This window comes from Phaenicophaeus curvirostris, chromosome 13 (assembly GCF_032191515.1).
Source record: "Phaenicophaeus curvirostris isolate KB17595 chromosome 13, BPBGC_Pcur_1.0, whole genome shotgun sequence".
In the NCBI taxonomy this organism is placed as follows: Eukaryota; Metazoa; Chordata; class Aves; order Cuculiformes; family Cuculidae; genus Phaenicophaeus; species Phaenicophaeus curvirostris.
This window is the reverse complement of record NC_091404.1, coordinates 16631795-16644931: the sequence shown is the minus strand read 5'-3', so window position 1 is coordinate 16644931 and position 13137 is coordinate 16631795. Positions and strand designations below refer to the sequence as shown.

At 35.3% G+C, this 13137-nt stretch overlaps 1 protein-coding gene across 4 annotated transcripts in view; it reads left to right on the top strand.

Moving 5' to 3' along the window:
- The window catches only part of DIAPH2 (diaphanous related formin 2), a 194115-nt gene that overhangs the window by 20895 nt on the left and 160083 nt on the right, over positions 1-13137 (top strand). For 3 of the 4 annotated variants that reach the window (XM_069868009.1, XM_069868007.1, XM_069868010.1), the window contains 8 exons: positions 111-131; positions 5354-5493; positions 5867-5941; positions 6027-6096; positions 7215-7351; positions 7931-8039; positions 11264-11374; positions 12681-12799. In XM_069868009.1, the coding sequence (XP_069724110.1) occupies positions 111-131; positions 5354-5493; positions 5867-5941; positions 6027-6096; positions 7215-7351; positions 7931-8039; positions 11264-11374; positions 12681-12799 (782 nt within the window). The remainder of the gene's footprint in view (positions 1-110; positions 132-5353; positions 5494-5866; positions 5942-6026; positions 6097-7214; positions 7352-7930; positions 8040-11263; positions 11375-12680; positions 12800-13137) is intronic. The other variant, XM_069868008.1, reaches the window with a different exon arrangement.

Below are 13137 nucleotides of genomic sequence, written 5' to 3'. Positions count from 1 at the left end.
AACGTTTGTGTGATGCTACATCCTACTAAGTACTTTGCTATGTTTATTTATGTATTATTATTATTATCTCTTTTACACAATAACCTCTCTTGGCTGACCACTGCATGCAGATAGTCGGAAGTAAAGTTCCGGTGAGTACGAACATGATAGTTTTGTTTTTTGTAATGAATACACTTCCATTTTTAGGGGTTAGGCTTGAATATTTTTGAACTTTTACTTTGGATTTAAAAGTTCAGTGGGCATAACTGAATCCTTGTTTTATCAAAACAGTTATGAACTACCTTACTCATGTTTATCTTGCCGGTATAAGATTGTTGATTGCCCTTGTGAGGGTTCTTAAGTTTTCAGGAATCTATTTCGAAATACTTCAAACTCACTGAGAACTCATCTGCTCATGGTGAGCAGCAATTCAATAAATAATTTAGGCTTCTCTTGCTTTTTATTGAAGGTAATCGCTTGAAGATATAAATTTACAGTATTTAGCTTACTTTGTTCTGTTTAGACATGGATGTGTTTGATGTCCTTATTGTTAGTATTCATAGTTTACTGTGACAAACTATTAATTCTCCAGTACAGTGCTTTAAAACTAGTTACAAATAATTCTTGCTTCTACTTGATTTTCTTATAAGAGTTAGCCTGAACAACTGCTTTGTGCAGAAATTATTCCATAAAGGAAATGGGTTTATGCAGCATGGGAAATGAAGGAATTCTGTATTATCTCTTTTCTTTCTGGTGCCTTTTAATTCAGAGTCTAATGGAAAGCAAAAATAGTTATGCATTAAAAGCATGTTTTTGCACAAATAACTTGTGGAATAGTAGAATACGAAACACTGCTCTTAGAGTATGGCTTCTGCATGTTGTTAAAGAATGCATGCATCTTTGTGTGCTGCTTCTCAGTGTATTTTTTTACAGGAGTCATCCTTTGGGAGTCATCCTTTGGGAATTGATTACATCTGTTGGCGTTTGTAGTTATTTCCTGAAGATATACATTTTTCCTGTGGTTAGGAAGGAGAAGAGTCTTGGACTGCTAATGCTAGCACTGTTGGGTTGTGACAATTGCAGAGAAGTTTGCCTTTTTACAGAGAGCTTAAACTTCTTCAAGTCTTACCTGGGATCTTAAGCACTGATGTGTGCTTGTTACTAGCTGCCTGCAAAGTAACCTTTCCTTGCTTGTCTTGGCAGTGATAATTATGCTGAAATGGCAGCTGCACACCTGTTTATCTGTAAGGCATTAATGTAGATGTAGGATTAGCTTGTTAGTTGTTTTTTCAATATGCTGAATTAATGTGTTTGGCTAATACTTGCAGATGAAGTGAATATGAATGGCGTAAGCTTCGAATTTCTGCTTTAGGAGCCGATAGCATTTCCTCATAGCTTGAACAAGGAGACTATTTTTCCAAGTCAAATGTGCAACAGCTAGAGCATATGTGCTTTAGAACCGAAAGATCTAAAGCATTTCTATTTCTTTCCTAGAAACAAACACCCCTCCCAGCCCCCTAAACAACTTGTCTTATCTGACTTTGTTATTATACTTGTAATTAAAAAATAGTGGTTTCTTCACTTGAGAAAAAACAGAATTTTATTGGTAGGGAGTATGCAAAAACTCTTCTGTTAGTCATTTAGGGAGGAAGTAGATTCTATTACTTCCTCTTCTTTAATAATTATGCTGGCATCAGTTACTTCTTTCTATCTAAAGACTGATTTTTTTTTTTTTTCCCCCCTGTATTACTGAATAGTATTGGATAGCAGCGACCATTTAGGATGTTGCAAGATTTCTAGTCAATGTACTGGCTACCAGCATTATCACTGAAATAAATGCTGTCTAATGGAAACAATATACTTAACTGCAGCTGAACTCAACTTTAGCTTGAGTTTAGTTCAACAAAGTTGGAATTGTCTGGTGCCTCAAAGTGGAATAGTTCATGCAGGTTTTTCTGATCTTGTATTTTAACTGTTACAGCCCATCCAATTGGTTCAGCTGTGCTCCACAGTTCTTTAGCACCAAGGGGACAGAATAGCTGGTTGTTCCCCATAGAGGGCAAAATGCTTTTGCTTTCTCGGTTTGTTAGATATTGGTTCCCCAGCTTATTTACAGGCCTTTGCTGTCACATCTGACATGTGTAAAGCTGCACATTTGCTAAGTCCCTTGTAATATTTACAAAGATCCTGAATAAGGAATTCCTCTGTCTAGCTAACGCATTAGAAATAACCTGGGGGTCAAGGTAGAATAGAACAAACTGAAATAAAAATATTTAAAATATTTAGTTATTGCCTTGTTTTCTATATATATAAAAAAAAGTTTGTGCAGTGAGAAAGCTGCTCATGTTTATTTCTCACTGTGCTCTGGACTGCAAGGTGTCTGTCCTGTCTCTGCTGTCCCTTAAACCCTGAAACATGTCCTACACACAGATTTGAATTGATTACATTTATCTCCTACTGGGGAAGCAAGCTAAGTTTTCTATTCTATGCTATTTTTTGTTAGACTTCTAGGAGTTCCTGTAAGCTTAGTTTTTCACTAAAACTTCATACCTTCTAACTTCTTCACAGAAGGATTTTAAATGTGTGGTCCAGGCTTCCATTTGAATTGTCATGAATCAATAATTGTGTCCTAATTGTAATACTGTGAAGGTAACTGGTCATAAGTAAATTTTAAGTTTCTGCATCTTATGCATTGATTTAATCTCTGAGAGTTCTGCTGTGGGACGTGACCCTCTGAGTCTTTGTACCTCACTTTTGCCTTCATCCTTATAAGATGCTCTCACATATAGCACAGCTTTCACTGAAATGTGCTTTAAGAAGTGTATAAACAGAAAACTGATTTGTGTGAAAGCATAGCATTGCTTAAAAATAGTATTTGAATCAAACGTTTGGAATCAGGAAATGAAATAGCACTTGGTTGTAGCACTCCAGTTAGCATGGCTTGAAGTAAGAGTCTATTGAGACCAATAAGTTGATTGCAGAAATAACAGGAAATAATCCTGTTGAGCTGTGAATTCTCGAGCATGAATTGGAGTACTTAAGTGGAAGGTTTTGCAAATGGATTTTTATGAGGAACTTCTGTTGATCATCTGTTTTGAAGAGTATGAAAAAAAGAAAGAAGCTATTGTTCCTTATTGTTATGCAGTTAAAGGTTCTTGCTCACATAGTGAAGGAGTATGTCTCTCCTGTAAGACTGTAAGGAGGCTTAGGGGGTCATGCTGCCAATTCTTCTAACTTTGAACCTACTTTAACTGCTTTTGAAGGAGTCAGAGGCCTTTTGAAAGCAACGGGCTATGCAGAGTAGAGAGGGCTCACTAATGTCCTAACCCATGGAAACAGAAGCACTCAAGAGCACACCTTGGTTTATATTTGAACAAAAACCTGGCAAAGACCTTAAATGCCTCATCTGAGTAGGTATAGCCTTTAGAGCCTGCAGCAGATTACAGTGGAAAAGCTAACCAAAAGAAATAATCTTTTTGGAAAAAAGAATACATCTTGCATCCAGAAGTGCTTTTTGGGTCAGGCTTAACATGTAATGGCATTTCATTGAAGTTTCTGTTATGTCATTACTCTATAGGTTTTGCAGCTTACAGCAGTGCTTCTGCATTCTTCTTTTACTCTTAGGGTTTTGGGAACAGCTGTTGTCTGAAATGACAAAAAACGTATCCAGTGTTGTGTAGATGGCATATGTTATTATATATAGCATCTTTTTTAGTTTCTGTCCAATGCAATGAATGGCATTTATATTTTCCTGTGTTCTAGTTCTTAGCATTCTGGTCTTTCACGGTGATGATTTTTCTGTGCTATTGTGTTTTTTACTATGTACTGCTAATGTACTTCTCTGATCTTAAGTAACTTTCTTTTCTTATAGAGAAAACATTCACCTGTTGCTTTCTTTTTTCCTTCAGTGGAAGAACATGTCTTTGTTTAGGAAGTTGATAGTGACAGGTTGTAGTTCCTTATATTCTATTTACTCATTGTTTTGTCCGTCTTGATCCTTTGATGTATAACTGGCAAGAGTGGTCCAGCTAACCATGCTGCACATGCCAGTAAGAAACATCTTCAAAGTTGACATAGTCCAGTGGATGCTGTTGTCTTAATGTGTTCACAATTTTTTGGTTTTGTTGAGGTAAATACATGGTGAAACATTGACTTAGTTCTGTTATACGCATTAATACTGGAATGTATGTAGGTCAAAATAGTTACCTGAAACATGTGCAAGTCATTTTATAGTCAGCCATACATAGTGCCATTTTGGGAAAACGAATGGTAAGAATTCGAATAGAGCAAACTGGAAATTTCATAAAAAGTATATAAATTTTTGAGAGAGAGACAATTAGAAGATTACAGTAGTCAGAAGTTCCTGATACAATTAAAACTGAATACATACAAATACTTCTCATATTGCGTTTACACCCATGGCACATCGTTATCAGTTTCTCTTCAGTAGACCATTTATTGCTGAGGAGCTTTAGGGACTGCATATAAATCACAACCTCTTCTCTGACGTAAACCTACTTTTCTGCAACTGTACAAAAGATTAGTTGCACTCTTTGGTAAAATGTTTTGTGTCTTGTTCATGGTTTTGAATACTACAGCTCTAAAAACTGATTATCAGATATTTTAATAACGGAATACCTTGTAGGTAGTTATTCTTCTGTAATGACACTTCAGTCGGGCCGTGAGCTCTTCATCAAATCTTCTACGTGATTCTTTTGCATCAAACAATATCTTCTAGAGATCTCTATTCATGGCCAAATATGGTATTATGGTACAGCAAGAAATGGAATCACGGAGCTGCACGATTTTAAGAAAGCTGATTTAACAGTTGGTGGATGCCAACTCCTTTTCAAAATCATTTTCAGTGGCTTCTTCCTTTCTCTGGGAGAAGAGAATTAATTTCAGAGTCAGGATATGTCCATCATGATAATGCACAGGTTTTTTTAAAAAATAGAAGGCAGGTGCAGTGGGAATGATCAGAGATGCTTAATAACAAGTGTGGGGTTTTTTTATCCCTCTGCTTATGGTTGTTTTGACTATGGGGTTGTGAACTAGGTGTTAAATGAAGGTGTGTAGCAATTAAACATGATACTATAACTGAATAATACAATTAAATTTTTATATTGAAGTTGTAGGGCGTACATTTTAGTCCAAGGAATGAAGATGATTACAGGAAAAAATATTTACCCTTGTGAAGCAAACCCTAAACTATTAAACATTTATGACAAATCAAAGTCAAATCTGATGTCTTTGATAATTGTACAGGGAAAACAGTGATTTTAAAATTCACATGGAAATACTGGGCTTACATGTTATCATGTCAACACTACTGTGATCAATAAACCACTAAGCAGCATTCTGTCTTCTGTGATAGGGTGGACTGAAAAACAGCAAGCATGAATGCACACTGTCCTCACAAGAATATATTCATGAATTGCGGTCTGGAATTTCAGAGGAAAAGCTTCTTAATTGTCTAGAGTCTTTGAGAGTGTCTCTAACTAGCAATCCAGTGAGGTAAGTAGTAATTTCTACTGTAGTTTTCATCATACTGTGTTTGCTTAGCAACAGAGAATTGTGGGGTTTTTTTTGAAACCCGAGTAATTATGCTAATAGTTGTTGGCAGTGTTAAGTAGTTCTCAGCACACTAGAAAAGGGTGAAACATTTGCAGCTATCTGCAACATCTCCTCACCTTTCACAGAGATTTGCAACAACTTCTAGCTGTCGGAACTAAGCATTTTTCTTACTGGTGGATCAGATCTTGCGGGAAGTGAGACTTAAAGCTAAGTCTATGAGGATATGTACAAGCAATACTAGATAGAGACATAACTTTGCAAATTTTACATTTGATTAAGAACTATTTAAAAGCATTTTTGTTACTTTTTCCAGCTGGGTTAACAATTTTGGACATGAAGGTCTTGGACTTCTATTGGATGTATTGGAAAAGCTTCTGGACAAGAAACAGTAAGGACTTGGATCATTTGAAGGGAGAGGTGGGGAAAATGTCAAGGTTATTTGTACTTATGTTGTTTTCCTCCTCCCTTTCAAGGCAAGAAAGTATTGATAAGAAGAATCAACATAAACTTATCCAGTGCCTCAAAGCATTTATGAACAATAAGGTAAGGAGTATTTTAAATTCAGATACTTAGAGCATGTTTTTTTATTTTTTTGTTGACTTCAAGATCCATGTAGCATGTTGAATCTCAGAAAAGGATGGAAAGGTTATATATTCAGTTTCAGCTGACTCTGGAAATGTAGGTCACAAATGTAGTTTATGTAGATTTTATTGAGAATCTTGTTCATGAATATTCTGAATATTCATTTTGTCTTAATTTTATTAAATATTATTGATTTTTTGGAAGTAAATGTTTGTCAAAAAGAGAATGATAGTATGGATTTAAGATAAGTGAATTAGGAAGTTAATTACTTGTGAAATTGCAAGGGAAATATTTCTTTCTAAATGATTTCAATACATGATTGTTAATGTACTATTCACCTGTTTTTAAATTGAGTGTAATTTAGTGTCTTTGTAGATGCAGTTGTTAAATTGGTAGGCAGTGGGTGAAGGGTAAAACCTTGGTCTAGTTTAAGTTGTATCTCACTTTGTTCTCACATGGATTGCTAGTTCACAAAGTGATTACTGTTTCTAGAAGCCAATGAGTTAAACTTAGTTTTGTAGCAAAACCTGAAGTTTTGTTATAACAATTTCCCCCTACCCACTCAGTTAACAAATATAAGTGTGCATTAAAGTTACTTCTAACTACTGTTATCAGTTCAATATGTCAATGTTTAAATTTATTTAATTTTTGTGTAAGGAAAGTGAAATAAAATATACAAGACGTTAGCTGTTTCAGAAAATAATTTCAACCTTTATCCATCGTTGTGTGGAAAGTATTTTGACTTGCCAGGAGTTGATACAGTTACAGGAAAAAAACCAACAATTTTTTCATGCTGTTGAGGTGTTTCATTAACACAAAATAAACAGGTTTGTCATCTGGTACATACCCAATTTTATATGTTCATTAGGAGCTGACACACTTTCTTAGGAGAAAACCTCAAATGTAAGACTGGGGAGACTGACTTGTGTCCCCAAGCAGGGGTTTTAGGACAATGTTACCAAACTTCTTACGGGGGAATATGTGTGTGTGAGGATTCCTAAGCAGCTGAGGGCTAAAGATGATGTTGATTATTCAAGACAAATATAATCTTTTCACTCTAAGCTTTTTGTTTCTTCAAGTACGGATTGCAAAGGATTCTAGGAGATGAAAGGAGTCTTTTGCTATTATCAAGAGCAATTGATCCAAAGCAACCGCACATGATGACTGAAACAGTGAAAATCCTTTCTGCTATTTGCATTGTTGGAGAGGAGAACATGTAAGTTTCTTTTTGTAGTTGGTTTTTTAAAATTTTTTTCGTATTTTTTTTAAATGCTTATGAGTTGCCAGTTTGGACACCTGTTAAGTCTTTAGCTACCTAGTGTAGTTAAAATGAAGAGACTTTCACCTGTTCTGATGAATTAATCCAATATCAATTCAGACAAAAGCAAATGAGGAGGGATTTACAAGTGTACTTGTCTTCTATGCAAAAAAAAATAAAGAAACATTTTGATTCTGAAAAGACAATTTCTTACAATTCCTAAATGTCAAATACCTCAGCTAGTACCTAGTGCAGAGTCTTGTAAAGGCAGTGGGATTTTGTGTTATTGATTGTTTCTTAGCTGCATATCACAATAATGTAGAGATTTATTCACCTTTTTTTAAATTCAGCATTAATTGTGTTGATATTTTAACTCTTGGGTCCTTGTTTGAGCTTTCTGTAGATAAATCTAAATAAATGCATTCATATTTGCTGACAGTGCACTAAAGTGTTGAGTTGTGTAAATAGTGGGCTAATTATCCTTAAAATGAGGAAGCTGATTGTGGTACACTTGTTAACAGTTGATCTTTCTCTTAGTCTGGACAAGCTTTTAGGTGCTATAACAACTGCTGCTGAAAGGCACAACAGGGAACGTTTTTCTCAGATTGTTGAAGGACTGGAAAATCATGAATTCTTACAACTGCAGGTGGGTTTGCTTTTTTATATTTTTATTAATAACTTCATAAATAATCTAAAACATTAGAAGACTATTATTTTATGATCTTTGGATTATTTATCACCAAAATCTCTTAGTGCTATTACTCCAGTGTTCAGTAGAAGAGGAAAAGTAAGTAGAAATGTCCTGCTGATGCTAGATTTTCTATTTGTTAATGGTCTGAAATGAAGAAACTCAATTCCTTGTCCCGAAAATAAGATCAAAAAGTCTTGATCTTAATAAAAAGAGAGTTGTTAGTGATACTCCTTTTCCTGGATGCCGGATGTAATGCTCAGGTAATAAGTCTGAAAGCATCTTCTCTTTGTAACTGCTTAATCTTCTTCATTGGGTATTTTTTGTGGTTTGATGGACCACTAAAAGTGCAGCTCTCAGTTTGTTCTCTGAAATGTCTTACTTAATGGTACTGGAGCCCTGAGAAGATTGGGGGTAAGGAGTTGGGGGCAGTGCTTCCTGTATATATTTTAGGTTTAGGGGAAAAGCATGAAAAAGGACTTTAACTTGCATTGCTTGTTTGAATACCTCTTAACCCCAGTCTTGCCCCATCCAAAATAAACAAAACCTCCTGTACTTGTGGCTTTGAACTGATTCTGTTTAAGTGATGTATTTGTAAAAAGGTTGACCAAGTTTACGTTGTGCTCTTGAGGTGAGTATTTAGAACCACAAGTGGAGTGCCTTAGCTGAATGAAGAAATAGATAAGCAGAGATGTTGTTAAAATGGTTAAGTATTTTGAAGGGTTTTTTTGTACTGAAATTTTCTAGGAACTGCTGTCAAAAGATTTTTTTGGCTGTGACAGATTTTGATAGCTTGTGATCTTGCTCCCTGGTAATGATGACTTGGGTTAAATTCTAGCCTATCTCTGGTAAATGGAATGGTTGACCTTTTTTTTAAAAATTAATGACACAAAGACAGAGATAATTTGTTAATCACTTAGTACTATGAGAAGTAAATTGAGTGGGTGTAAAACTGCTAGTTTTAGATATTTAAAACTCAGTGTCATACAACACAGCCCATCCTCTTACATTAAGCAGAAATAAGCCATAGTCAAAACTGATCAGTGTCAAGTATAATTTTTTTCTAATAGCTTTCACCTTCAGTGTACTGGCAGTATCATCAGTTGAAGATAGACGTGTAGCTTATTGTAATGGTCTTTGTGCAGGCAGTGCTTAGGTATCACAGGAAGTCATGTATTGAGAAGAATTACTTCAGGAACTACAGTCCTCTTGCCCTGTGGGTAGAATGTAGTAATTTGCTTTGTATGCTAACCTGCCCTTTTGAGTCCTGATGTTATAAAATGTAGTGCTGTTCCCTTGGGATAGGCAAGCAGATTTTTTCCATTGCTAAGAAAACTACACTACATAGATGCAGCTGTGTTACTGCTCAGACTTTTGTCAGCAGTATATACAGCCTCTTAAATGTTCACATATATAATAACGGTGACATATGTGGATGGGACGTGTCTGTGTTGGGCAGTGTACCTTTTGAAAGTAGTAGTATGTGGCAGGATATCACTGCTGCTTTAGTCAACGAGGACTGTGCGTTCCTTGGTGTGGTTGACATCTGTGCTTGTCTAGTGAATTTTTTGAAATTATTTATTTAAAATAATGAAATAAACAGTCTTCTGTGCCAGTGACGATCACTGAGTCATACACTGCGTCCCATGTTCATTGCTGCTTATGTGTCAGTAGATAAGAGCTTTTTTTATTCTCTGTATACACGTGTTGGGCTGAATAGCCCAAGAGTTTTGGTTGCTATTACAATGCAAGCTTCTTTTAATTGTATTTTTTGGTAACTGCAAGTGTTTTGTAGAGACTAAGTGGCTGAATATCCTACTAAAGGATGAGTTTGACTTATTTCCTTCTAATAACGCAGTATTTCTACAGATTTGGTATTGCTAAAGCACAGTGGCTGAAAGATATGGACAAGTAGCATTCAGGCAGGGCAGGTATGCCTGTGTGGAAGGTATACCTTTTTCCTTTATTAGATCATAGATACATCAGCTACAGTTGTGTTAATGCTATGTTTTATATCTTGTTTCTGAGCTGATGACTTAATGAAGTCCAATAAGTTTCAATAAATGACATCCTCATATTCATAGTGCTATCACATAAGAATTTGTTTTGAAGTGCTTTCCTACTACATGACCTTGTTGATCTAAAAGAGACAAATCCAACTACACAAGATTCCTACACGCACCGCCCCTCCTCAGCCTCACTTATACGTCAGGAAAGGTACAATTGCAAGACTCATTAACTTGTTTCTGACAAAATAGTTCTTTATTTGTAATGTATTAGCACAAGCCATTAAGCCAGAGTATCTTCTGGCAAAAGCAATCATAGCAGATGGCACCTCTTCTCTCTATTAATTTCAAATTGGACATGTACTTTGGCTTGTTAAGTCATGTCATCATAGTAAAATAACAGGAATCATTCAAGCGAATATGATGATACTACATTATCTGAAGATACAGCTGTATAAAGGGAGTGCCTTTGAAAGAGTGTTTTAATAGAAATTTAAGACTCCATAAGGTGTTCGATTAGAACTAAATAGTGAGTGTAATTAAAATAGGAAGGCTGCTTTTATCTTACTTTTCTTTCAGCAACTACTGGTTTTTATTTATTTATTTTTTTTTACTCTAATGCTACTTCTATTTCCAGTTAACATCTTTTACCAAACTTGGTATTTCCCTAGAGTCCCATATTAGTCTTTTAACGTGTATCAGCACTTCTGGCTTTATGCTATTGTCTACCTGTTTTAAAGTAAATCAGTTGAAGTGCACAGCTGTTCAATTAAAGCATTAGCCAGCATCCTGAGACTTCAGGCTTTCTGCAAAAGTGCTGTGCAGGAGCAGAAAAGACACCTGGTGATGTGAATTATTTTGTGTATAGGTGTTTTGGTTTTTTTTAATTTTTGATTACTGTAATTAGCAAATACTGAGGATAAAAAGGGAGTTGCAGTGTGGGAATAATTTTCTGAAAGGAAGTATGATCCTTTGTCATACAATTTTGACATAGCAGGCACATTCACAATGTGACAGCAGAAGTGTTTGTTGCATAAATTAATCCAAGTCAAGTCTTGCATGTGTGCCACACAATATAATAGATAATCTCTACCTTATTTTGTAATTAAACTGGAATAGTCCAAGATAGTATTTATTTTCATTCTATACATATTTTGCTTGTATTTCGGATAACAGGTCGCGTGTATGCAGCTCATCAATGCCCTTGTTACATCTCCAGAAGATCTTGATTTCAGGATACACTTGAGAAATGAGTTTTTACGTTGTGGCCTGAAGAAAATATTGCCTGTAAGTCACTTGTATGTAGGAATTGATCCCAGTCAACTGCTTGTGATTGAAGGGAACAAAGTTATTTTACTTATCATAGGAGACGGAAAAGATTTGGGGTGGGGTAAGTCAGACCTGATAAGTACTATCAGTCCAAATCTGCTTTAATTCTGCATAGTTGCAAATTTAGGGTCACGTGAATTATGTAAATGAGAATGGTAGCTGAAACAGGTAAGTATATTAGAAATCAGAGTAGTCATGAAATTTAGTGTAATGAAGTCAAAGCACATGCAGCGAACATGAGTCTGGCTGTGGGACCAATCCTGGATTAACTTTCTTTGTATATGCTGTTCCTGTTGTTTTCTGTGAAATCTATTTTTCTTTAATATGCCTTCTGAAAACAAGCTTGGAGTTTTAAAGGGAAAATGAAAATGTCTCCTGCGTTCTCTTTGAGACTGCATGTCTTCATGCAGCTGTGTAGAAGTATGCCTTTCCCAGGTAGTTGTTTATGATAATGTTTGTGATTTAGGGGTAGATTTATAGCTATTAACCAAAACACAATTCTGGTGCTCCCATCAGGAATATCTGTCCAGATTCAGAGTATCTTTCTCTGGTTTTTTTTTTTTTTAAACATTAGAGTTGGTATGACTTTCTACTTCTCTGAGCAACATATGTGGTTGCCGTTCAGTTTGAGCATATCCAAATATGACAATTTCTGGCCAATTTTCATTTGAAGCCTGGAGTACATTCACACTAACAGCTTTTGAACTAGTTTTCTATTTTTGTTACTTGCCTACTAGGAGGCTAAACTTTGGTTCTTAAGAGTATTAGGGAAGTTACTTGTATTTTTTGCAAGAAAACCAGATTCTTTCTGCTCTAAGTACTAATTTTTGTGGGTTTTTTTTTTTGTACTGTGAATTTTTTATGCTATATTCTAGATTAACAGAAGTTGGAAGCATATCTTCATTGCACTTCTTTAGGCTCCTTAAATTTACTTTCATTTGTGTTTTGAAACATCCTTTTGCTATTATTTCAAAGAAAATTTTTATGCATTAATAAGCATAAGCTGGGGACTATGTCCCATTAGGAGAACTAAGCTCAGTTAGAATGCTTCATGTTTCTTCTGCAGCCCATACCTTCCGTATGTGGTGATATTTTGCCTTAATTTTTGAGCTGTGCTGTTATAATAAACTCCAGGCACTGAGTTACGGCTTACTCCTGTTGCAGAGGTTCATGTCTTATATTTTGTTGTGATGTAATCTTTGAAAGGGGGGATTACTTGCTTGAAAAATGGGGAAATTAAGATATATTATGCCTTGAAAATTAGGGCTTGAAAGATAAGGAAAATGAAGAGCTTGATATTCAGCTGAAAGTGTTTGATGAGAACAAAGAAGAAGACTTAATTGAACTGTCACATCGTCTCAATGATATCAGAGCTGAAATGGAATATCCTTTATAGAAATGGTGTTAGAACTTTTTGCATCAATTAATAACTTTATTAAATGAAAGTTAGAATGCTCTATCTGCTGTTTCTTTTTCACAGTTGTGTATCTTACCAGGGACATTATCAATCGGATTTCTTTCCACATTTTTTTTGTTCAAGACTTATTTAGGAAATTAGTGCTTAAATTTAAGTTATTGGGAACCGAACTACTTTTTGTAATTAACATCTAAACTCTGACTTACAATACATGAAGATATAAGCTTACACACATGGAAGATTAAGTTTGAAGAAAAATGTGTTTAAATAATCAGGTTGGAACAAAATTTCTTGCAGGTGCTGA